We start from the raw sequence: 27,076 nt of genomic DNA on the forward strand, positions 1-27,076 counted from the left end.
CTGGAGCAGTGATTCTCAACCTGTGGTCTGTAGATCCCTGGGGAGGGGGCAGAATGCCATCACAGTGGGTCCTTGAAGGCTTGAAGAAATGGTATGATTTAAATCTTAAGTTAAGTCTCAGGGGTCTGTGGCCATGGTTCATGGCCATAAAAGGTATTTAAATGGGATCCGTGGTGGAGAAAAGATTGAGAACCACTGTTCTAGAGCACATTAAGTGGTAGTAAGAAGGAGAGTTCAGATTGTTAGAAGAGACAAAATTTAATAATGTAAGATAATAGTTTTATTAAAGTAATTTAATCAATTTGTATTTTATACCAAAAACATTTCCTTTAAGTTGTTTATCTTCACTTAAGTATTTTATAAGATATTAAAGATCTAAATATGAGCCAGGTTTGGGTGCAAAAGGGTTTTTATACATTTCTAAATAAGTATAAATATTATGCACATCTTGAGAAGATAATTCAGTCATTGTTTTCAACAGCCATATACTTTATAGACTTATAGTTCCATGAAAAGGAAATAATTGTTTACAAAACTGCAAAGTAGATACCTGAGCAGGTCTTGTCATGGACTTCCTGCTTCTATGGAAATAATGGAATAGGAACATATGCCCATTAATTTTACCTATGTACAGGCATATAGATCAAGGCTGTTACTTTTAGTGAGGTTCATCAAAGCTTTTTCATGAGTTGCATTGTCTTAAAATTCTTCTATAACAAATTTCATTGAAATAAATCTCATAAATATTAATTTACCTTATTAATATTAATTAAGCTTGGTTTTGAAAAAAGGGACTTCATTACTTTTCAAATGAAATGTTGACATGGAATGTAACTATCCTGTATTCTATTCATGTTTGTTGTAGGCACAGAAGGAGCTGTATTTGAGCATTCTGTGGAAACCCCCCATATCAGAGCTGAACCTTCTCAAGACCTCAAGTAGGTGCCTTAAAAGCAGTTTTTGGATATTACTTTGCAAAATGATTAGGCAAGAGAAGTTTCAATTTTTATTATTTTGTTCACTATAACAATTGAATCATATTTGCATTCCTGGCACATCAATAAATGTCCCTGGGGTGCTGATCAAGTGGAGAACATTACCCATTAGCTCCTTCAGTGCCCCATTTGCAGTGAGATCATGACCAAACTGATGATGAAAATTGAACTCAAGGACTCATATCAGGTGATTGAATTGTCTTATTCCAGATGTGTTTCCATCTTATAGTAGTCTAGTTGCTATTTTTGCTTTATTGTCATTAAAAAAATAGATTCTCACCTGTAGTCCTTGTCTTGATCCAACCATCTTATATCCTGTACTCTCTTTACTCTTTTTATAATATTATTGTTACTCTGTTTTATTATTTTTGTGCTATGTTACACTGTTATAGAGAGCAAATTTGGTCTAATTGTTTTTTTCATATAATTTTATTAATCCTGTAAAATACAAATGAAAATAGTAGAAAAATTGGGAAAGGCATTAACTTCCTATTCTTTTCAGGGCAGTCGAATAAAAAATAATAACATTACAGCCTCAACTTTTTACTTTTGCATGCTTAATATGTACTAAAGTATTTCTATAGCCACAAATGTGTCTAATCAGCAAATTATAAAATCAAAGTTTCTTTTTTTTCTATCTTAAGCACAAAATTTAGAAGTGTTTTCCAAGTAGAAATAAAGTGGGATGTGTACTTTTCTTTGTTTAATAAAGCAGTTTAATTTGGCCATCTCTGCTAATTCCATCAGTTTTTCCAGCCATTATTGTGGGAATTAGAGTATCTTTCCATTTCTGCAGATAGAGTGTTCTTACTATTCTCAATATGTATAACAACAAAATTCCAGAATTGTTCAAGTTCTTTGCCCGTTAAACCTAAAAGAAAAGTCTCTGGTTTGGTTGTTTATATTTGTTTTGAGTTTCTTAAAGCAGGGGTCTCCAACCTTTTTGTTTTGGCAGCCCAGTGGGAGAGGGAGGGGCAGGCGCTTTACACCGCATGCGCAAACATGAATGTGGCCACATGTGCACATATGCATAGAAACAGGCTGCGAGCATGTGCAACACGCAAATGGGACTGCAAGCATGCGTGCAAAGCTCTCAGTGACGGCGGCACCTCCAGGTTCGTGGCGATGCTACCATCAGCACGAGGATCGCGCCGTAGCCTGCAACAATGCCACCTTCACTCAAGGATCATGCCACAGCCTGCAGTAATGCCAGCCCCGGCACAAGGCTCACACTGCCACCCCCATGCAAGGCTCAGCCATGGCCCACAGTGATTCCATCCTGGCACAAGGATCACACCGCTGCCCCCGCACAAGGCTCGTGCCACGGCCTGCAGCAATGCTGCCTTGGCACAAGGATTGCACCGATGCCGCCACATGAGGATCATGCCGCAGTCCACCTGCCACTTGCAGTGCTGCTGCCATCTGTGCAATATTAGCGGGGCTGCCGCTGCCCACACACTTGCAGCAATGATGGCATAAGGAAGGGTGAGCATGTGCACACGCACATGCACTACCCAGCTACTCATGCAGCCCAGCGGCCAAGAGGCCACAGCCCAGCGGGGACCTCTATCTTAAAGAAGCTGTGGTGGAGCAGTGGATAGAATGCAGTATTGCAGGCTAATTCTGCTGACTGCAGACAGCCAATAGTTCAGTAGTTCGAATCTCACTGGCTCAATGTTGACTCAGACTTCCATCCTTCCAAGGTTGGTAAAATGAGGACACAGATTTTTGGGGGCAATATGCTGACTCTGTAAACTGCATAGAGAGGGCTGTAAAGCACTGTGAAGTGGTATATAAGTCCAAATGCTATTGCTTATGTATTAAAATATGAATCTTTCTCCAATATTTCTTTGCTTTGTCACAAGTCCATCAAAGATGATAAAAAGTTCCTTCTTTGCATTTATATTCCAACATACTTTTGAAACACCTTTACATATCTTTGGGAAATTGTCAGGTTAAATACTATCAATACATCATTTTATAAAAGTTTTCCTTTAAGTTTTAGTTCAAGGTAAATTTTAAACCCTTCACATGTTTTCCAATTGTTCAAGCATTACACTATACCCAGAATTCTTTGCCCATTAAATCATACAATGCTTCACATATTCATTCTCCAAATTCAATTTCAATAGCAATTTATAAACATTTCGATAATATGCTCATCCTTACCACACAGTACAGTTTCAAATGACTTTTAATCTGGTAGTTAGGGCAACAGGCTAGAAACTGGGAGACTGTGAGTTCTAGTCCTGCTTTGGGCCAGTCACTTTATCTCAGCCCTAGGAAGGAGCCAATTTTTAGCCATGTCTAAAAATCTCTTGCCAAAAAAAAACTGCAGAGATTTGTCCAGGTAGTCTCCAATAATCAGACCCAGTTGAATGGAAGAAAGAAAAACATTGTTATAACCTGTGGTTACAACTAAATCTTTATTTTATTGTGCATAAAATATTGTATTTAACGTACAAATCCAACAGACACATTTTTCATCAAAGGAACAAGACAATAGCAAAGCTTACCTGGGTGGCAGAGACCTCAAAGTGCAGAATGGCAACTGTGGTGGGGTGGCTGTGACTTTGTACCATGCTTCTAGGATGGGATGGGGCTGGGCTTTGTACTGTGAAATGCTTCAGTGCACAAAGAAGCGCCTGTATGCCATGTGGTTGGGCTGGGCTGGGCTGGGCTGGGCTGGGCTGGGCTGGGCTGGACGCCAGGCCAGGACTCTGTGCTGGGCTACACCTCAGTGGTTTCTTGCAGTCCTAAATTACAGTATACCAAGAAGCCCTAGACATGCAGAGGTTCTCAACCTTCCTAATGCCGCAACCCTTTAATACAGTTCCTCATGTTGTGGTGACCCTCAACCCCTCCATCCAGCTGACCGGGGGTATCAAAAACTTGACCAAAAAAAAGAGAGGAAAAAATGGGAAAGTATAGGTAGTCCTTGACTTAACAATTCACTTAGTGACTGTTTGAAGTTACAACAGCACTGAAAAAGCTAATTATGATCATTTTTCACACTTATGATTGTTGCAGCATCCCTAGGGTCATGTGATTTACATTCGGATGCTTGACAACTGATTCATACTTATGACGTTCACAGTGTCCCAGGGTCACGTGATCAATGGCCAGGGGGTGTGGCCAGTTGATCACTCAGGTTGCAGAGTGCCTGTGGGGATGAATCTGTGGGTCTCTGGGATGGGACTGGGGTGGGTGCCTGCCTTCCTTCCCTCCCTTCTCTCCCCTTGTCCCTTCCTTCCTTCTTTTCTTCCTTTCCTTCACCTCACTCTTAGTCTCTTCCTCCTTCCCTCCCTCTCCCATCGTGCCTTCCTTCCTTTTCTTCCTTTCCTTCACCTCCCTTAGTCTCTTCCTCCTTCCCTCCCTCTTTCCCATTGTCCCTTCCTTCTTTCCTTCCTTTCCTTCACCTCCTTCTTAGTCTCTTCCTCCTTCCCTCCCTCTCACTCATTGTCCCTTCCTTCCTTCTTTCCTTCCTTTCCTTCCCCTCCCTCTTAGTCTCTTCCTCCTTCCCTCCCTCTCTCCCCTTGTCCCTTCCTTCCCTCCTTCCTTTCTTCCTTACTTCCCTCTTTGTCCCTTCCTTCCTTCCCTCCCTCCCTTCCATTGTTCCTTCCTTCCTTCTCTCTCTCATTGTCCCTTACTTTCCTCCCTCTTTGTCCCCTCCTTCCTTGCCTCCTCCATGCCCAGGAAGGGACAAGTGGAGGGGGACAGGCTGCCAGCGTGGCTGGTGGCTTTGCTGCCGGTGGCCATGGTGACATGCCAAACCTGCCTGTGCACAGGCAGAGGCAGAGGAGAGCTCTGCCCAGCTCACTTGCTCAACTTCACCGGGCTACAGCTGATTCGCGCTTCTGCTAAATTAGCAAGTGGCATATTTTCCAGCAAAGCTTGAGCAAGTTTGCTGGGCAGGAGTGCAGGAGAACTGCTACAGCTGATCTGCTTCTGGGCTGCTCAGCGAAAGCGCAGCTCAGCTGTAGAGGCTCGCCCAGATCCTGGACAAGAGGGAAGGAAGGAAGGATGGAAGGGCCAAGGGGAAAGAGGGAGGCAAGAAGGGAGAAAGAGGGAGGTGAAGGAAAGGAAAGAAGGAAGGGAGGGAGGGAGGGAGGGAGGGAGGGAGGGAGGGAGGGAGGAAGGGACAATGGGAGAGGGAGGGAAGGAGGAAGAGACCAAGAGTGAGGGAAGGAAAGGAAGTTCCAGCCAGCAGAGGCTTGGCAGCCCGGCTGCCGAGGAACAGAAGAGTGAAAAGCCAAGAAGAAGAAGGTGGCGGTTTCCTCCCAAAGGGGGCTCCTTTTCTCCACCCCTTCCCTGGGTTTGTGTGGAATTTCTCATCACCAAAGCTAACAGGTGCTCCTTCAAGCCTGCCACAAGCTTTCTCACCCCCTTTGCTTCTCCCCCCCCCCACTTTCATGAGGATTGTGTTGCCCTTGGGAAGCTGATCTTGCTTTGAAGCTTAGGAGAGGAGGAGGAGTCCCTTCCCTCCCTCTCCCCCTGTCAAGCCCTGGCAGGCTCAACATGAACGGGCGGAGGAGGAGTCGAGGATGGGCGAGGTGGCAAAGGAGACTGGCAGCCATCACGAGACCTCCTGGCTGACAAGCGCAAGTTCAGAGGTTGCCAGCTGATGGGTGCAAGAGTTCGGTGCTGCAGAGGCCTCCCCTTCACTGACCTGCGTGCACGAGAAAAAGTCAATCCGGTTGCTGCACAATGAGTCCCTGGGGAGGGCGGGGCTTTGCTCTGCACCTGCACTCTTCATGCATCCCCTGCAGGGCACAGTTGGTAGAGTTCATGCAGACTGCTGCCAAGCAGCATATTTTCCACAAACAAGTGAGGTGGAGTGGAGGGGGGGAGGGAGAGAAGGAGGTTGACAAGCCCTTCCTAAGACCATTGGAAATACGTGTTTTCCGATGGTCTTAGGCGAACCCTGTGAAAGGCTTGTGTGACCCCCAAAAGGGTCGCGACCCACAGGTTGAGAACCGCTGCCCTAAAGCCAGAGTATGACAAGCAACCATGCAGCTCTGGGGCTCTGCAGTTGTTGCTCTGCAAAGCAGTGTACAATGGGGCTAAAAGGATATAAATGGAGGGAGGATATAGGCAGGTGAGGAAGTTAGTGCCTTACTTTATTGAGGCTTAGGCTAGGAGGGATCAAGCTTGGAATGGCTTCACTTAGAGTGGATATCACTTAATGTCTGACAATTCTTAATGATGGCAACAGAAAATGTCAGGGTTGCCATCATTAAGCGATCATATCACATCATCACTTAACAATGGAAATGTCAGTACCAATTGTGATCATAAATTGTGAACTATTTATATAGGGTAGGTGTCATGGCAGAGAAGACACATTTCCTAGGACCTACCAGATAAGACTGGCTTAAGAAGGACCCAGAGCGTGTCCATTCTGCCAAATCTGATTGGATGGGCAGAAATCATCAGTAAGAGAGATGGTCCTGCAAATAACTTGGCTCCATGCCATGCACAGCTTTAAAAGTGACCACCAGCAACTTGAATTGTACCTAAAAACTCTCTAGTAGTCAGTAACATAACAGTGGTGTTATCTGGGCATAAGGTGGTGCACCCAATACTGCACATGTCACTATGTTCTGGACCAGCTGAAGTTTCCAATCTTTCAAGGACATTGCATGTAGCATACATTGCAGTAGTCCAACCAGTTGGTGACTAAGGCATGATAACCATGAGAAGAAATAGAAGAAGTGTTTGTGAATGGACTTTCCTGCCCATCATTGCTATATGTTCCTCAAGCAGGAACCACAAGGTCAATCTTTGATACCCCATTCAAAGTTTATGATAGGGAATCATCAGACAGGGGAGATGTTCTCTGTTAATCTGTTTATAATATGCATCTTTATAATTTCTGTAGTTATGATTCCTGATTACTTCAAATATCCCTCTCATGTTTGTTTATCTGGACTTAAAAGAGTCATCTCATATTCTTGTCCAAGCGTACCCATATAAGTATTTAAACATAGTGGCTACAGAAGAGAGGGTCATTTTAGGTGAAGAATCTTTATAGAATGTTGTCCCCAATGAGGTTCTCTTAGCATCTGTATTTCAAGCTGGATAGGACTGGGTGAAAACTTTTTATTCTTCCTGGTATTTAAGACCATTTCCTTTTTTTTAATAGTAATTTTATTAAAGTTTACAATTTGCAACAATGAAAACTATCATAATCTTAAAAAAGAAAAAGGCTCAGAAAAGAAAAAAAGATAGAAAAGAAAATGAAAAAGAAAAATAGTAAATAAAAAAAGAAAATAAGTGACTTCCCACTTCATCAGAACAAGTATAAACAGTTTTAATGATTTATCACCATGTCTTAAAATACAATAAATAATCTCTTCTTATATCCCATCTCTTATCTGTAAACAAATTTATAGATTTATAAAATCTAGTCATTTTAGTCCTGGTATCAGAAAAAGTCCATTAAAGGTTAACAGACTTAACAACGTATCTAGTTTAATCTTGATTAAACAAACTTTATGCAGGATCCAGTCCAGATTGGTCACCAGAACTAGAGGTTTAGTCTTCTGAACTTTCGACTTGTGTTGCAGCCCATCCTCAGGGAACTTTTCTCTGACAGTGTGTGCTTTGGGCTATTCTGTGTGTGATATTTATATGGTGTCTGTTGTGTGTGGCTTTTTAGAGGTAGATTGGGTATTGATGGTTGGCTATTAAGTCATTGGCTGTTCTTTCCTTATGCTTGATAAACTGGGGATAAACCAACTTTATAGTTCTTCCTTTTGCTTCTAATAATCTTAATCTTTAATCCTTCAAATAATATCATAGAACTTGATTTCCTTTCATTTTTTCTTTGCCCCTTTTCATAACATTCTTCAAAACTTTAACAAGCCTCTTATGTAAATCAAAGTTAAGAAAATTTTTCAGATCACTCTCTTGGTTTGTTATTTGTATACCCCATTTTAGGATTAAGACCTAAACCAGTTTCTTTTCTATGTCCACTATAACATCTATTTCCATGTCATTCTTGTACTTTGTTATTTTTTAATTCTACTTTTAAAGTCTCAATATAGTCAGGTAAAAATTGTTTCTTTTTCATAACATTTTTAAACAGAGTTTATCGGCAGAGGCAGATACTTTCACAATTAACTTTGGGGTTTATTGTTCAAAAATATCCTTCAGTATCTCCAGTGTTAAAATATTTTGCTTCATTCTGCAATTGTAAGTTGAGTTTGAGAGTTCTTTTCCCTTCATTGTAATCTTTAGTTCCTTCTAATTCCTGATACTGTCCAGTTTTTTTAAAATCTTAGATATTTTTTAAGAATTCAAAACAAAAGCATTTTCCCACAGGAAGGATTTTTTACAATTAATTCCAAAAGCTTATTTCAAATTTATCTGGACACTTAATCCATCTGTAATTTTCTATAATTAAGACTTTCATTGTTGTCTTTAACTTTTATTTAGTATTTAAAACATATTTCTCTAATGATTGCATACAACTCATTGAATGCTATAAAACTTGCTCATCGAAAGGTTCTTAATAAGTGAAAAGCAATTAAGAAACAACTCCGAAAAGTGACTAGAAAAGGATGTATGTAAATCATCCTTTTAAAGACACCAATTCCAGTTTGAGCAAGATGGCTATTCCCACATCTTCCAGGACTCAAAGCCCATCAGATATTTCTGTCTTATGATCTCCTTGTGAGGAAAAAGTGTCCGGAGTCTTTGTGGCTGATCTCAAGTTCTTGCTATGTCTAGAAAGAAATTACCAAGAGCCAATCTACTCACCAGCTTTTCATTCCACCATGGTCATTAGCTTCACTTATTGCACCTCTCTTCAGTTCGTCATTTCCTCCTTGGAAGTCTACATATTTAAGAGCCATTTTAAAGGTTTTGGAGGAACTTTATACTATTTGTTCTGCTGTTGTTTTTATGGGGATTTTATGCATTACATTTTGATTATTATTCCAGCCACAAATGTTTTCTTCTGCTGCTTTTATTATATATCCTTTAACTGCACAGAATACCATTCAGATAACCAAGTAAGTGGGTGGTTTTAAAACTAAATAAATAATAGAAGGAAAGGTTTTTGAGTTTATTGAGCATTGTTTGTGCCCTACAGAACAAAGGTCTTGTTCTTATTATGAGCTATTTCAGCTGAAAATGTCAGCAGAAGGTTAGATATGCTGAGGTTTCTCCTTGAAAAGGGAACTTGCTTTTGTATGTTTTTTCTCGAGCCATACTCATTATTCATTTGAATCTCCAAAGTTATTCAAAAGCCACAAATGAAAAACACTCACTTTTGAAGTCCACGAAACAATATGTATTAAAATGTTTAGGACTACTACTGAGAGCAGTATACTCTCCCCAAAATACAATAAATATGGGAATAAAGAATAAATATCATATCCAAATATCTGATGCAGTGCTCTAAGACCAATTGAGATTTTAAACACAATCAGAGCATTTTGTAAAGTATAGATCTGACATTACTGCTGAGTCTGAATCAATATATTTTTTAAAAATATGAAAGATACTTGAACAAATGGTTACATCTCATTTTAAAGTTCCATGTCAAATCCATCTCCAAAGACCAGGTAATCCAGTTTTCAGATTCTATATTTGATTCTCTCTCTCTCTCTTTGTCGGTGTTGTTTGGCATTCCTTACACATCACATCCAAGGATGTAATCATGAAGAAAAAATCATTCAGTTCAGTCAATAAGTGTGAACTTATTCATTTGTCTGTACTTTTCCAATTTTTGCTTAGTAGCATTCAGAAAAAAATAAAGCAAAGAAAGATGGGTATATTGGTAAAAATAAAATGTCCTTTGGAATTGGTTGGTAAAAAAACAGTATATTAGGACATTTATATAATTGCTTCTGGGGATTTTTCAAGAAAATTTGCAGGCTAAATAGATAAGAAGTGAAGTAAAACCATGTGTGAAGTATTTAAGAATGAAAGCTTTAGAATATTAAACAATTGGATTATTCAGTTTTTTGAAGATTTTCTTGCATTATAGAAATATACCATTGCTTGAAATGACATGCATCCACAGTATGAAAACTTGACTACATTGTCCTAAAGCATATTAAATACAGTCTAGCTATTATAGGACACTATTTTTTTATTTCTTACTAGAAATCAAAAGACTTCTAGGAAGACAGCCTAGAGCATAAGGAATGGAGAGATACCCAAAATAACAAGAACAGACATATTGTTTTAATTCCTTAATCCAGGTGAATAACCATAAACCAAGAATTGGGATAGATACTGTATATCACAGCATATCCTACACACAGTGCCCCAGGACTAGTAAATTTACAATAAAATAGAATAAACCAATTTGTTTCAAAGGACATTATAAAAAGGGAATAGATGAACTCTAGAATAATCTGATAATCTGGGGAGACATATCTAACAAAAAGAAAACTGCAAACAGATCCCCTATATTTATATTAATAGTGCTGTGTGGATGCTTGTATCACCTTCTTCAAACAAGGCCCTCTTTAGTTCTCACAAAGATAAAGGGAGTGAGGTGGTAAATGCATTCAGTCTTGCAAGATTGATTTTTGTAGCAGTTCATAGTCTTGTCCCTCAAAACCATTCCCATGGCCCACTACAATGATGCTGAGAAACCTTTATCTTATTTCTTGGTCTTTCAGTATATCAATGAGATAAGTAGTAACATTTCCTTTTATGTGTATATATAAAAATTGACTAAACCATAAATGTTTTACCTCTATAATGAGTGAAAATTTCACAATTTACTCATTCACTCTGTATAAGCTTTGGAAACCATCCAGAGTTTTTGTTACGATGAGTGGCTACATAAATATTTTAAAGAAAGAAAGAAAGAAATGGAACCAATTCTGATTAGATTTGAATTGGCAGTACTCAAATACCCAAAAAATATTTGTATTGATTTGGGCATGGCATTCCAGAAGGGAACTGAGTTTGATCTGATTCAAGATAGGGATAAGATTTGTGCAAAGGCTATAACAAATACAATGCAAAATGCTCAAAACTGGGATTTTGTCTCCTTAAGAAGACAATAACCTTGCAAAACTCAGCTTCAATGGTTTAGCCAATTTCTTTTCAAAAACATGAAAAAAATTACTTACATACTTCTTACTTACATACATATGTCTTCATTTAGTGCAGAGAGAATTGGTAGAGTCCTTGGTGCACTCTGAGCTTGGTTGTTTTGCTAGCAGATATTTCATTATCCAACTAAGTAATAATCAGTGCTAGTGAGTGTGGGCTTTCTTCTTGTTTATATATAGCAGCTTGCCCTGCCAATGTTGGGGTATTGTTTTTTCCTAGTTAGTTCTTTGATTAGGATATCATTTTATGCTTGATTGTTTGTGTCCATAGTAATTCTGTGATTAGGGCATTGAGAGAATAGGACTTTGAAAGAATTTTACCAGATATTTTAAAACTTTGTATGTATTCAAAAGAATATATAGTGAAGTTCACTGAAACAATGCAATGTCCCAGCTATTAAATACGAACTTTAAAAAGTAAGTTTTTTGTTTTTCTGGGGTACTAGGAGGGCTGGCCTAGCTGATTTGCAAGGATCCTGGGCAAAATTCTCTTATCCTTATTCAGGCTTGATTGTAAACAGTATTGGCTTTCCGGCAATCTCCATGTTAGTTAATTAGCAAGATCAACAGAGACAGACTCACAAGGCAAGGAACACTGCCACAAAATCAGGCAGACTGCAGAGAAAGATTTTGGCACAGAACACATGGCATTCATCTCCTGCTGCCATTACCAACACACTTTCTTAAAAACAGTCAATAGAACAATGCAAGCTTGGCATACATTCACTTACCATAATATGAAGTGACTACAATCTGCTGCAGATTATGCAAGTACGGTTTGTACCCAAGGTGAATTCTAGATTGGTCACATATTCTTGAGTCCTTTGTTGAATTCTCACTTGGGCAGGCACAGCATAGAAGAAAATTAAACTTCCATTGGCACAAGAAAAAGGTACATGGCTGGCTGAATGAAAGAAGTTGAGAGTTGATAAAGTGAATGAAGCAATGTTAGCCTGGCCACCTAGTTCTGAAAGACAAAGAGTTTAATAAGATGATAAAGCCTTTTGGCTGATGACTGCTCAGTGGATGTCAGAGAACCCATCACACCATTCATTCTCATGAGGAACTGAAAGAACAACAACATTGTGTGTTTGTCTGGTAGGATCTCTGAAGCAGTTAGAAAACCTACTGAATTTTCAATTCAGAAGGATTCTAATAAATACCGATCCAACAAATTCCATTTGTCTTTTGAATCCAGAGCCTTTTCAGTTCATGAATCTGTGTTAAATGGGTGATTAATCAATGTTGATTGAACTGAATCTCCAAACTGAACCTTGCATGCCATGTTATTTGAATCATTATAAAATTTAGTTGCATTCACAGCTGAGGTTTATTGTGCAATTATTTCAGAAGCATATAATGAACTACAGTCAAAATATGAGTCCCTCAAAATGACCAAAGAATTGCAATGATATTATATGCAAGTTTAACCTCTTTGTCTATTGGTATTAGTTTTTCTATTAATTTTTCCTAGCAAAATTGGTTGAGCCTCTGGCATGTAATAGTGTGAATGATATTGTTTAAAATAAAGGTTTAATTCATATCTGAGCACTGATAGCTTATTTCATAAGACTTTTATTGCCATCTTTATTCAAAAAAAAAAACTACAGTTCAGTTTACTACCCTCTAAGCTTCCAAAATACTGGTTTTAATGACGGAAATGTACCATTAAAACCAATATTTTAAGAACAGTTATTCAATATTCCCTTTTAAGTTACTTATTAAAGGACAATATGTTGAATATACATAAGGTACTCATTAAGATTCAATATCTTCTAAGGCATTTGTAGTTATGTGTGAAAATCTGTGCTATCAATCACCTTCCTAATAAGAAAGGTAAATTGCTTTGCTGTTGTTCTGTGCCTTTGGGAAAACTCAAGGATCAAATTTAATAGCTTTTTTTCCCCTGTCATCATCAAGGCTATTGTGCCATTAACTATAAACTAATGCTGAAAGCCAACACTCAGCATAATGAGATTTAAAAAAAAATGATCAGGCATTGCAAAGTAGTAGGAAGTTTCATTCTCATCTGTCTCAAAAAATACAATAGTGAGCAATAGCAATAATAACAAAAGTAGTAGTAGAAGTGGTAGTAATAGTAGTAAAGTTGCAAATGTATGGATCTAATAACATTTTTTCTTCACAAAGAAGAAAAAATAAGAAAGAATATTACTATAGCAAGTTACTTTTTCAAAGTTAGACCTAATATGGCCAAGTTTGATTCTCTCACCCACAACCCCCTCCTGCACCACATTAAAAACATCTCATGCTGGGAGGAGGGAGCAAAATGATGAAAAGAGTCAACAAAATAATTTACATAGTACATGTTTGGGTTTTCAGTTAATATAAACTTATCAAGAACTTGTAATTTTTAATGTGTTAGAAAAGAAATATGATTTACTACATGGCTGAGCCATAATCCTGTTTTAGGATTCATGGAGAAGAAGAGCCATAATCCTGTTTTAGGATTCATGGAGAAGAAGTTAGGAGGACCTCATAGAGGGCAAAATCAGGTAGTTAAACCACCCAAATGCCAGTTGCTCCAAATTAGCTACAAATGATTAAAAATCCTTGGTGTCTATTGATCACTGAAAGTTGTTCTACCTTTGCTGAATGTTGCTTGTAGTTGATAAAGGGCTTACGTCTCTTTTTGTGTCATCCTGGATAGCTAAAGATCAGGAGAAACTGCAGAGGAATTATCTACAGAGTCAGTTGCTGATAGAAGAGTTACATCCTTAATTTTGAAAGCTGTGAAGCAAGTTTAGAGTAAATTTGTCTAAAGATGCCAAAATGTAGTTAGCCTTGGGGATGGCAGCTGTTGCAGGTTCTTCCAATACCTCAGTGACAGTTCCAGAAGTTTCTGAAATGCTATTTTATCTTCAAATTCCATCACTACTTGGAGAATTCAGGCATCATTACTTGCCCCCTCACTTTATTTCACTGCCTATCTAGACCTGTTAGCATCAAATACTGGAGTTCATTACTTTTCTGTGGCTCCTACTAGGCTAAAATGAATAGCTACACCAAAAGTAATAGCATGCTCTATTTAATTAAAGTTCAGCTTTCAGATGTCTCAGTTAATGAGAGATTTAAAATTGATAATAAGGTGACTGTTACATTTTATTTCTCACGTAATAAGGTGAGAAAAATATGTTCAGTAGCTATATATTTGATGCCAAAATAACTTGAGTTGGAGGCTGGGATGGCAAATAGTTTTTGTATTTCTGAGAGCCAGAAAATGCGACATGAGGGTGGTGAGAGACCATAGTCTAAGAGGCAAAACAGTCAAGAAAGATACTCTTGACCTTTTTTTGAGGTCTTATTTGTTACCTGCAAGTTCTACCATTGGTTGCTTTTCCTTGAGAAAGCAAGCTCCAGATCCCAGGAAAGGCAAAAAAAATAGGTGCAAGAACTGAAGCAATAAGAAAATCAAGCAACCTTTTTCTCCTTGATTAGATGTCTGAAACAGAAAGATGAGTAGCATCTTTCACACTCAGCGGTCAGTTTTATTGTTATATTTTTATAGTTCCCAGATTTCCATCAGTATATCTGTTTCCTAGTAAGCTCAGAAGGCAGGCAGGCAGGAATTTGAAAAAGGAGGAGAAAGAGATAATAGTCCTAAATGAGAAGACCTTACCTGAGATATTATGCCAAGTTGAACTCTCCAGGGATATGCCCTTCTTTCAACCAGAGAAGAATGCTCCCCATTTTTGTCTTAACATTCTCGTTAATCTAATATAGAAATGGAGAAGCCCCTCTGGCTTGAGGGCAGAATTAGACACTGAAATCATGTCCAAAATGGGCAAAGCCTCCTCACTGCCGGTATGCAGACACAGGCTGTAATTTTTTGGGATCTGTTCATTAACACAAGGTATATCCTATGTACCTATGCACATCCCACACATTTATTTTCATATATTCTCCTGCTATGTAGAACTCTTGTAGAGAACATACAAGTTATTCAACAAGGCTTCCTGCCTCTGCTCTTACATGCAACAATAAAGCTCTATAAAATTTCCACCAGTCCTACCAGGGTCATATAAATATTTTGGTGAAAGACAAGCATTTCCTTGTGAGGAAATCATGGGTAGAAGGGATTAAATTTCCTCTTTCTAGTTATGAGCAACCAAAATGCTGTCTGATCAGCAAGTATATTTTGAAAAGACTCTGACATCAATCCGAGACAGGTTTTCATGCCTGAAACAAACTCCTTCATTGGTTGGACATTTTCCATTCCTGTTCTAGCTTTTTAAATTTCCCAGCAGGATCAAGGCTATACCTGGTTTGAATTCCCTTTCAAGGTCCAGTTATAAATTATTAGACAATCTTGATTCTCTTTCTTATTATTCATGATTTATCTTTCCTTACATAGCTAAAACAAAGAGCCAAAATTAGAGATTTGTCCTGCTTTTTCAGCTTTGCTTGGACAGGCTCTCAGGATTCAAAATAGCCCTTTATATTGCTCAAGCTGCTTGCTTTGGACAAAATGCCAGGACCATTTTCTGTACTATTTATACTAAAAATATAAATATGAGTGACATTTCTTTCTGTTGGCTTTCAATGCCTATGTATGTAAAAAAGAAATCAACCCACTATCATCTGGTATTTTGCAAGTCACAGTGTCACTCCAACTTAATGAAACTTAATGAATGTAAAAGACTCCCAGTTTTGGTTTCAGAAAAGAGTTGATGTTTCTTTTGAAGCTAAATTTGGCTCATATATTTTTGCCAGTGGAACTACGATTGAGAAGGACTTAACTTTTCCCTGAAGCATTGACACTACCAGCATCCTTCTGTAGATATGTGAATTAATCTTTCCTATTTTTTGTTCATGTTCTAATTAATTGGAAGATTAATAGATTCTTTTAGATTAAATATATCAAGATATTTTGTATCCTTACAGCTATCCTTCCATTTATTTGGGGGAAAATAAAACAATATATTAATATGCCAATCCTGAAATTGGTTATGCCAAACCTTACTAAAAGACATTTCAGAATTTGGGGAGGAGGGTAGAATTCATCTATGAAAATTGCAACAACTATCATATCAGAGAGCATCAGAGGCATATCAGACTTTATCTATGGGAGCTTGCACAAATTTTATCAGTGCATGTATATGTTGTGTCCTGAGCCTGCAGAGGCAGGCTCGGGACGTTGCAACAGTCCCGGGCAGTTGCAAGCTGTCTGGGACCAGACTGGCTGGCGCCAGCACTTGCGTACATGCGTGAAGTGCAAAGCGCGTCAAATGTTGCCGTTTGGCCCGGGGATTGTCTTTAAGAGGAGGAGAGAGGCTTGTGTGCCTCAGCGTTGTAACAGAGCTGCTAGTCATCAATAAAGAGGCTCCTGAGAACTACCAAATGACTCCTGAAGTTATTGCCTTTTGCTGAGAACTCAACACTGGCGACAAAGGTGGGATGCCTTGCAATTACTTCAACAATTCTAAGCTTACCCTGGAGCCCTGAAGCAGCAGGAAACGGCGTTAAATTCAGCAACTGCCTGCCAATACAGCAAACGTTGGAGGTAAGCTGGCTGATAGACCCTTCCTGTACTACTGAAGATGGCAAAGATAGGGAGACTTTCCGAGTTCGATGTTACGCATCCAGAAAGATGGGAGTCTTACGTGGCCAGAGTATAAAATTATCTCAAGGTCAATCAAGTGAGAGAAGATGGCTTAAAAACCGCCACCCTGCTGTGTGTTTGTGGTCAAGATGCATTTGAGATCGCTGAAAATCTAGCAGCACCTGCACCTCTAGAACCTGTTACCTACACAGACTTAAAGAAATTGCTAAAGGAACACTTCCAGCCCAAGTTGTCTGTCATTGCTTGGCGCCATACTTTTGAACAGAGGGATCAACGGGCTGGTGAATCAGCTAAAGAGTACATTGCTGCATTGAGAAGAGCAGCTAAGCCTTGCAAGTTTAAAGTCTTAGAAGAAAGGCTGAGAGACAGATTTGTATGTGGACTGAGACAGAGAGATTTGCAGCAGAGACTTTTTGCCAAAGAAGACTTATCATTCCAAGATGCCTTGAGAGAGGTTACTGCAGAAGAGGCAGCAGGGGGGCAATCAAGAATATGAGGCCCATCAGAAGTACTCCAGAAGCTGTGTCTGTGCACCAGGAGGGAGTCCAAGGAAGCTCAGAAGAGGATCCTGATGAAGAAGTAGACTGTCTCTACCCAACAAAAGAAGGGAAGCAGAAGGAAGGCAAAGAAAAGTCTTCAGCGGTCCCCAAGTGCTTCGGGTGTGGAGGTCGCCACAAGAGGACCGACTGCAGGTTTCGCTCTGCTATCTGTAGAGCATGTGGAAAGCAAGGCCACATTGCAGCTGTGTGTCTGGGCCATCAGAAGGTACAACCCCGAGAAGAATTGTGCCTGAAAGGTACCAGGGTCCCCAGCCAAAACAGGGTGGGTTTCTGTGCTTCACGAAGAAGCATTTATAGGACAGGCACACACAAACCTATCAAGAAAAAACTGTCACTTAAAGTGAAGTTGCAAGGAGTTCCATTGGTTATGGAACTGGACAAGGGGTCTGCACTTTCAATTATTTCCATACACACATTCAGGAAGATTTGTTCTGGTAGTGGATTTCAGGCCAAGCTTAGGCCTTCTGACATTGTGTTAATAGACTTTCAAAACTCCAGAGTGTGTGTTAAGGGGAGGCCACCCTTAACGTACAGTATAAGGATTTTGAAGGTCCATTAGATGTATTGATAGTGGGGGGTGAGCGAACGAGTCTCATAGGACTCGATTGGTTTGAGGCCTTGGGAATACATGTTACAGGGCTCAATAGCTTGCAAACAGTAGATCTACAGGAAGTCTGCAAAGAATTTGCAGATGTTTTCAGCCCACAGCTGGGCACATACAAAGGGCCCCCTGTGTCCTTAAAACTAGACCCCACTGTCACTCCTGTTAGAGTAAAGGCAAGAAGGGTTCCTTTTGCTTTAAAAGGGAAAATTGATACTGAATTGGACAAATTGATTCAGCAAGGAGTTTTAGAACCTGTTGATTCCAGTCCTTGGGAGACCCCCATAGTCACGCCTCTTAAGGCTAATGGGGACATTCGCATCTGTGCAGATTACAAATGCACTCTGAATAAGGCATTGCAGCAACATGCCTATCCTGTACCTGTAGTCAGTCATATCCTGGCCTCCCTCAAGGGGGGGGCATGTTTTTGCAAAGCTTGACCTAGCTCAGGCTTATCAACAGTTACCTGTTGATGAAGCTGCTGCGGTAGCACAAACCATTGTAACCCACAGGGGGGCATTCAAAGTAAAGAGATTACAATTTGGAGTAAATGTGGCTCCTGGAATTTTCCAAAGCATAATGGAAAACACACTGAGGGGTATACCAGGGGTTTGCCCCTATTTTGATGATGTCTTAATTGCTGGAGACTCCACCCAAAATTTAGCTGAGAGATTGAGGGCTATCCTGCTGCGGTTCCGGAAAACGGGTCTCAAACTCAAGAAGGACAAATATAAAATTGGAGTGCCTTCTAAAACTGGAGGACTCAACAGTATAGAATTACAAAACAATTGAAACCCTGGTACAAGAGGAGACATCAGGAATTGCCTTTGTGCAACAATACAATGTCACCTATAAAATTTTATGCAGCTTTCCAATCCAATTAGTTTAGAAATGACAGATTAAATCATTAAAGAAACAGAATAGCAGTTTTTAATGTTAGTTTTGAAATTTGCTGAGTTTTTGAACCTTCAACTTCTTTTTTTTTTTAATTTTTATTTTATTTTTTTTATTTTTTTTCTCTTTATTTATCCTTTTTTTTTCTTTTTTATTAGTTTTTTTTTTTAATGTAGGTAATAATTCTTTTATTGAAGTAGAAATAACAGAATTTAAGGCTTAGAATCTATTTCCTAGTATTTGTATTGATACCTGCTATTAGTTGTACTCTACATTATTTCTTTTTTTTTTTATTGAAAGTTTTATAAATTTTACAAAAAGACAAAAACAATACAAAACAAAAGACAACATATACAAAAAAAAAACTAAACATTACATATATATAAAAAAAAACCCCCCATCCCCCACCCCTCACAAAAACCCTCCCTTCCCCCCCCTGAGCTTCCCAGAGCAGAATATAGGCTTAATTAAAAATTAAGAAATAAAAATAAAAAATTAAATTAAAAAATTTATATTTATATATATATATATATAAAAAATATCTATATATATATATAAAAATAAAACTTATAAAAAAGCTATATGATATTTTTGTATACCCAATCTAAATTGTATAAATTTTATCCATTTGTCCCAAACAGCAAGGAACTTCTCTTGCGTTTGTTGCTTTAAGAAAGCCGAAATCTTTGCCATTTCCGCCAGATAAGCTACTTTAAGAAACCATTCCTGCAATGTAGGCAAAGATTCCTTCTTCCAATATTGTCCTACTAACAGCCTAGCGGCTGTAATCAAATTTAACATCAATACAACCTCCTTTGTATCACAATCTGTAACAATGCCTAACAAAAATAATTGCGGAGTAAATTTTACCCTCCTTCTAAAAATTCTCTGGATATTCCACCATATTTTGATCCAAAATGCTTTTATCTCTCTGCATGACCACCAAATATGATAATAGGAAGCATCCTTATAACCACATCTCCAACATTTGGGTTGCACGTCAGGGTACATAAGAGACATTTTTTGTGGATCAAGGTGCCATCTATAAAACATTTTATAAAAATTCTCCCTAAGGTTCTGTGCTTGTGTAAATTTGACATTTCTCACCCAAATGGTTTCCCAAATGTCCAATGAGACTGGGACACCAAAATTCTGCGCCCATCTAATCATACAATCTTTAATTAATTCCGTTTCTGAGTCCATTTCAACTAATACCCCATAAATTCTCTTGATATGGGTTTGTCTTTGATCCTTGACTTGCTTAATAAGATTTCCATCTTCTCTAAGAAAACCCAATTTACAATCCACCTTCCATTTATCTACTAGTTGCCTATATTGAAACCAAGAATAAATAATATTTTCTTGCGCTAAATCTTCCCGTATTCTTAACTGCCAGTTTTGCCCATCCCATCTAAGTAACTGACTATAAGACACCATGTCCATTTTTACTCCTCTTTTTATTCCTTCTATCGCATGCCAAGGTATAGCCCATAATGGAACTTTAAAATCACTTTTATAATATTTTCTCCAAATCCTAAGTAAAGAAATTCTTAAAATATGAGATTTAAAGACCCAGTCCATTTTTTTATTAAATATTAAATAGGCATGCCACCCATAAAGTAAATCCCATCCCTCTAAATGAAGTATCTCAGGATTTGTCAAATTTACCCAATCACTGATTAGTGTTAAGACCACCGCATCGTAATATAATTTCAAATTTGGTACCTTAAGTCCACCCCTCTCACGGAAGTCTTGCATAATTTTAAACTTAACCCTTGGCTTTTTCCCTGCCCAAATAAATTTATTAAGACCCTTCTGCCACTCACTTAAATTAATCTCATTTTTCAAAATCGGTAACATTTGAAACAAAAAAAGAAACTTGGGTAGAATATTCATTTTTATCACTGCAATTCTTCCCATGAGGGATAATTGCAACTTCTCCCAATTCTTCAAGTCCTTCTGTACCCTGACCCACAACCTTTCATAATTATTTTTAAATAATTTTACATTAGAAACAGACAACATCACCCCCAAATATTTTACCTTATTAACAATCTCAAAACCCGTCAAGTTAGCCAAAATCTGCTTCTCCTGACTAGACATATTTTTAGGTAAGATTTTAGTCTTATTTACATTAATCTTGAAACCCGAAACCAAACCATAATGATGAATCAACTGTAATAAGTTTACTGCAGAATAATCAGGTTGCGACAAAGTAACAACCAAGTCATCCGCAAAAGCTCTCAACTTATATTCTTTTTTGTTAACTTCTATTCCTTTAATTTCCTGAGACTCTCGAATTTTGATCAATAATATTTCCAGTGTTAAAACAAACAACAATGGCGATAAAGGACACCCCTGTCTAGTACCTTTCTCTATTGTAAAAACCTCCGACAAACCTCCATTAACAATAAGTTGTGCCATTTGTTTTTGATATATTACCGTAAGAGCTTGTAATATCTTTTCGCCAAAATTCATTTCTTCCATTACTCTTAGCATAAAATGCCAATTCAATTGATCAAATGCTTTTTCAGCATCTAAAAATATGAGCCCTGCAGGAACTTGGTTGTTCTTGTCTAAATATTCTAATAGATTAATAATTTGTCTAACATTATTTTTCATATACCTTCCTGTTATAAACCCTGATTGATCTTTATGCACAAGATGATGCGCCACCCTCATAAGCCTATTTACCAAGATTTTTACAAATATCTTATAATCCACATTTAAAAGAGATATAGGCCTATAATTTTTTGGTAAAGTAAGATCTTGATCCTCCTTTGGAATCAATGATATAAAAGCACTACGCCATGAAGGAGGAATCTCTAAACCCTGTAAGATACCATTAAAAAGATCATTTAATGGTTGGATCATCTCCTCCATTAAAGCTTTATAATAAACAGCTGTTAACCCATCCGTACCCGGTGCTTTCCCTAGTTTCAATTGTTGAATTGCTGAGGCAATTTCCTCCTTAGTAATTAAGCCATTAATTTCATGTTTCTGATCCTCAGTCAGTTTAGGAAAACTTGCCTCAGCTAGATATTTATTTATATCTAGCAGTTGCACATTAGTAGATTTGTATAACTTTTGATAATAATCCAAAAAAGATTTTTTAATCAATTCCTTCTGAGAAACTAATTTACCCTTGTAATTTATTTTCTCTATTATTCTCTGTCTCTGTTTCTTTCTTAATTGATAAGCCAACCATCTCCCAGGCTTATTAGCATTACAAAATGTATTTTGTTTCATAAACAATAAATTGGTTGCCGCTTGATCTGCTATCAACATATTAAATTGTGACCTTAGTAACTTTACAGATTCTTTAATACTTTCATCAGAAGGATTTAGAATCAAGGCCCTTTCTTTTGATTTAATTTCATCTTCAAGTTCTCTACGTTTCTGCATCTGCTTCCGCTTATGACAATTATTCATTTTTATCAAAACACCACGCATAAATGCTTTACCTGCATCCCATACCATTGACATTGAAGTCCCCTTATACATGTTCAAAGCAAAATAGTCCTTTAAACACTCCTTTAACTTTTGAACATTCTTCTCTTGTCTGAACAAATTTTCATTAACTCTCCAGGATCTCCTTTCCTCTTTCTCTTGAGTCAGCTCCATCCAAACTGGGCTATGATCCGTCAGTGATCTAGGAAAAATCTTTACATTCTTTACTTTATTATACAAATCCGTAGTAATCAAAAAAAAGTCAATTCTTGAAAAAGATTGGTGTCTATCAGAAAAAAAAGTGAAATCTCTCTCCTCTTGATTACATTCCCGCCAATAATCCCTTAATTCCCAGTCTTCCTTCATATCAAAAAAAGCTTTAGGTAACCTTGCTTGTTTAAGAAAAGGAGAGGAACCTTTCTTGTCCCTTTGTATATCTAAGACACCATTCCAATCACCCATTAATACCACTGATCTATAGTCAAGCAATGTTATTTTTTGATGTAACTGCTTATAAAATTGTTCCTGTTGTTGATTTGGAGCATAAAGTCCCACTATAAGTACTTTCTTACCATATATACCAAGTTCAATCATCACATATCTCCCCTGGGGATCTGATTCTACCAGACAAGCTGGTAGGTTTTGTTTAACATATATAACAACTCCCCCTTTCTTCCCAGGAGCAGAAGATATAAAATGAGATCCCAAACGAGCATTGACTAAATATTTCTGATCTTTAAGTAAAATATGAGTTTCCTGTAAGCAAATAACATCATTGGTATGTTGCTTCAAATAATAAAAGATTTTTTTCCGTTTCTGAGGAGAATTCAATCCATTAACATTCCAGGTCAAAAACTTTGCCATCTCCCTTGGCACGCAGCCTGGAGAAGACACCATCAAGATCTGAAAGAGCTGCATGTGTTGCATAACTCTTGGGTCTTGCTCCTCCCACCGGCGATGATGCACTTCCAGAAGAATTCTCTTTAGGCTCTTTTTTACGTTGCTCCTTCTCTTTACGCTTATAAGCTGCACGAGTCATCCTCTGCTCTTTAACCTCCATCTGGCGTTGCCTTTCAGCTTGTATCATCCCAGCGGAAACCAAACCTAATGCCTCAGATTGCTGCTCGACTTCCTTGCCACTCGGAGATTTCTGACCAGATGGAGTTGAGCCTGCACCCAGGACCGAAGTATAAAACTCTCTAGCTTTGTCAACTGTATTCAATCTGTAGCGTGTCCCCGCATGGCTCAAAACAATACCCATCTGAATTTCCCATCTAAATGGCATCAATCTAGCTTTGAGCTCATTGGTTAAAAAAGCGAAGTCTTTCCTGCTTCTTAAAATTTTGGATGGGATTTCCTTTAGAATGATAACATCTTGGGCAGCAATCTGAAATCTTTTGTTGTAAAAGGCTTGTATAATCTCATTCCGCAGGGACTTCTTTGTAAAATAAATCACCACATCTCTAGGCAAATTCTTCTGCTTAGCAATCCAGGAGTTAAGTCTATAAATTTTTTCCACTTCTCTATGTAATTCTCCTTTATCCATATCCAAGGCCACTGCCAGATCAGTAAGGACCACCTCCACCAAATCTTGATTCATATCTTCCTTGAGGCCTCTAATCCTCAGGGCATACTCCATCTGTCTGTACTGAAACATCAAAATATCTTCTTGTGAGGACTCCACCTTCCTTTCCACATCTTGAATTTTATCATCAAAGGAATCAACTTTGTTTTCCACTTCCTCAAGCCTTGCATCGAGCTTAACCACCACAGTAGCCAAGCCTGAAACTGCTGCAAGTATATCTTGTCGTAAATCATTATTATTTTCTTGCAATTTAGTCTTTATCCCCGTTATCTCTTCTTTAAGATCAGATTTAATTTCTGATTTAATCTGTGAGGCAAATTGCTTCATTTCCTCTCTCATTTGAACTACAATCTCTCCCATTATGCCTCTGACCTCTTGTGCTGAAAGTCCAGGCAGAGGGGGGGAGGGTGGTGGCTGAGCCGGTGGTACATGTTTAGATTGTTGTTGTAATTGTGCAGTGGAAGTTATAGGAGAAGAAACAACCTTAGGTATTGAAGCAGGCTGCTGTCTCTTTGAAGCCATTTTAAAAAGCGCAGTTCTCACTTCCCTTTCCCCTCCACACAAGAAGGGAGGAGGAAAGAAAAAGAAAAAGAATTTAAAAAGAGACAAACTATAGTCCTTGAAAATCCAGAGAAAATCCAAAGAATAAAAGATAAAAGAGCAAACAATTCAAAAGAAAAAATTCTAAACCAAAAGCAAAAGCAAAAGCCAGTCCTTAAAAAGGGAAAGTAAAACAAAAGGGAAAGGAAAAAAAAACTCCGACACTTTCAAAACGCCATCTTAAATCCTTTCACTAATATAACAAAGAAAAGGAGGAAAAATAGTAAAAATCAAATAATAAAAAAAATAAACACCTAAAGTATATAACAAAAATCCTTTAAACTGCTCCGTCCGTTTAAAAATTACTCACCAAAATACTATAAACACGGAGATAGAAGCGGCGGTTTCTTTTGCTTCCTAGGAAGCAAAAACAGCTGGGAGGCGGAGATCAGCAGGAGCTCCGAGGGAACACTCCTTTCACCCCCTCTAGAAATAAATCCAGAGGGGGTTTAGGGGTTCTACCTCTATTCCTGCGTTCTCTGTCCCTTCCCTTTGCCCGGGAAGGGAATTCCGAGCCGCGGGCCAGCTGATGCGCGCTGTGCTCCGCGGCTCTGACACTTCCCCAGCTGGACGGCTAAAAGATAGCCGCCATCGCCGTCGCCTCGTACCGGAACCTTCAACTTCTTATGCACTCTAATCTGATTTCCATGGGGAATTAGTTCGACATTATTGACCTACTATAGAGTCAGCTCGAGTTTGACTCAAGGATATCTCTATATTTTTATCTTGACCCAGCATCCCTTTTTAAATAGTTTTAAGGTTTTCCTAAAATATTTAACCACAAACACCTGTGACAATCTTCATTCAAATCATAGGTGCATGAGTGCTCGGCATGGATTGTTATCTCTGATTTAGTCTGGGAAGTTCTCTGAGAAGGATTCTGTTAGGAGGCTGATTTTGCTATACTCTCTCTGCTATACAAGGCAAATTTTGGTTTTTGTAACTGCACATCCAAATTAAACTAAGCCTCTGACCTGCAGATTTAACAAGGTACTACTACTTTAATGCATTTTCTCCCAACATAGCTCTCCAACCAACAGTAAAGTCTAATTGTGTCTTCAAAACTGGAGCATTTTTTGATTAATGTTTCAGCTTGACCTGCAGTACAGAAATAATTGCAAATGAAAATATGATTGGGCTGCAATATTTCTGAGTTTTCTTTTAACTGTTTCACTCAACTTCTTTAAAAGCCTAGGTGTGTCCATTAAATTGTAGGAGTCTCATTTGCTCACCTCCAGATTCTTCAGGGAGATCTGCTACATATGTCATATGCATTAGCTTGGATTTTAAGACAATGTGATTTGCTCTTCTGCACATGTTCCCTGATATATTCTGTATCTGGCCTCCAAAACCAAGTTCAGTACAACACAGCAAATAACTCAGCAGCTCTCTTTAAAGGTGCAACTATTCACCTGATCTTAAATACTTGATCCCTTTTGGGACCGTTTATAACTGTTTGTTACCTCAGAGTTGCAGGAGAGGTAACAATAACAGGACTAATGTTATTATTGCTTAATTAAAATTATCTTCTCCACAAGATTAGAATCTGTGATCTATACCAAGCATAGGTCAATCAAATTTTAGTGCTTTCAAGTCCCCATTGATTTCAGTAGAAAGTCAAACACCTTCTTAAAACTCTGGCTATAAACAATGGACTTTAAATGCCCGAAACAGTGGCTGGATGACATCCATCATCTAGCCTAATGTTTCCAACTTAGCATTAATAACTTTGAATTCAAAATAAAAACCCTTTACTTTTATAAGTAAATTTGTCTTCCTTACCTATATAGACAAAAGTAATTATATTTTAAACCACATTTATTTTAAATTTCATGAGGATCAGAAAAGCATATAAAAATATGGTCCATTTCATCATACAATAACATACCAGCATTTACCTGAGGAAAAGAAAGAAAAAGTAGAGTTTGTAGAAGTGAAATAAAAATTCGGATGTCTAGAAATTTCCTTTTGAAAGGTAAGTGGTTCTTAAATAATGTCTATTAAAAATAGATTTTTCCTGCAGTTTAAATCATATTCTTTCTCTAATAAGATGGCGTAGTCATTACGTAAATCAAAGAAACCACATAAAATAAAGGATAAATGTTACCAAATTTTATTGATAAATATTTATATAAGACAAGCTGTTTAATAACTTTAACAAGTTATTTGTGTTAAACCTAACTTGGAATATAGTTAAATAAACCAAGGGGAAATCCATAAATGACATAATTTTTTAATTATATTTTTCAGCTTTGGTTTAATATTTGCTGTTTTAAAGTACTCCATGTATTGTATAAGCAAGGAAGCAAGTTTACAAATATTCATCTCCCCAACTAGACATGATGGTATCAATATAATAAATGTGCTAATGACAAATTACAAACTCTATTCTTGTGCATTGCACAATCACCCACAATACAATATGAGCATAGTTTGCATTGCAGCATTGCAACACACCATTTATCTCTTATCCCACTCCTATAGTCACTCCCCATCAACTATTGAGAAAGTAGACCAATTAGAAAGCTGAGCATAACAGCAAAACACAAATTATTCGAAAGAAATCCAATCATTAATTATTGTAAAAGAATGGCAACATTTGTGCAAATAGTAAGTCTGTAACACATTTTGATAAAGAACCCTGAAAAAAATGATGTTGAAACATTTGAATATTTTTTTTAAATCAGGCAATATCAGGCTATACATGCTTATTAATAATTTTTGCATT

The 27,076-nt window shown here is 37.9% G+C and overlaps 1 protein-coding gene across 1 annotated transcript in view; it reads left to right on the forward strand.

Annotated features, from left to right (window-relative positions):
- Positions 1-27,076, forward strand: part of SGCZ (sarcoglycan zeta) — a 241,138-nt gene that overhangs the window by 203,486 nt on the left and 10,576 nt on the right. The window contains exon 5 of the mRNA XM_039325793.1: positions 866-938. Coding sequence (XP_039181727.1) covers positions 866-938 — 73 coding nt within the window. The remainder of the gene's footprint in view (positions 1-865; positions 939-27,076) is intronic.

Source organism: Crotalus tigris, unplaced genomic scaffold (genome assembly GCF_016545835.1).
Source record: "Crotalus tigris isolate CLP2741 ecotype Arizona unplaced genomic scaffold, ASM1654583v1 scf7180000024338.4412243, whole genome shotgun sequence".
NCBI lineage: Eukaryota > Metazoa > Chordata > Lepidosauria > Squamata > Viperidae > Crotalus > Crotalus tigris.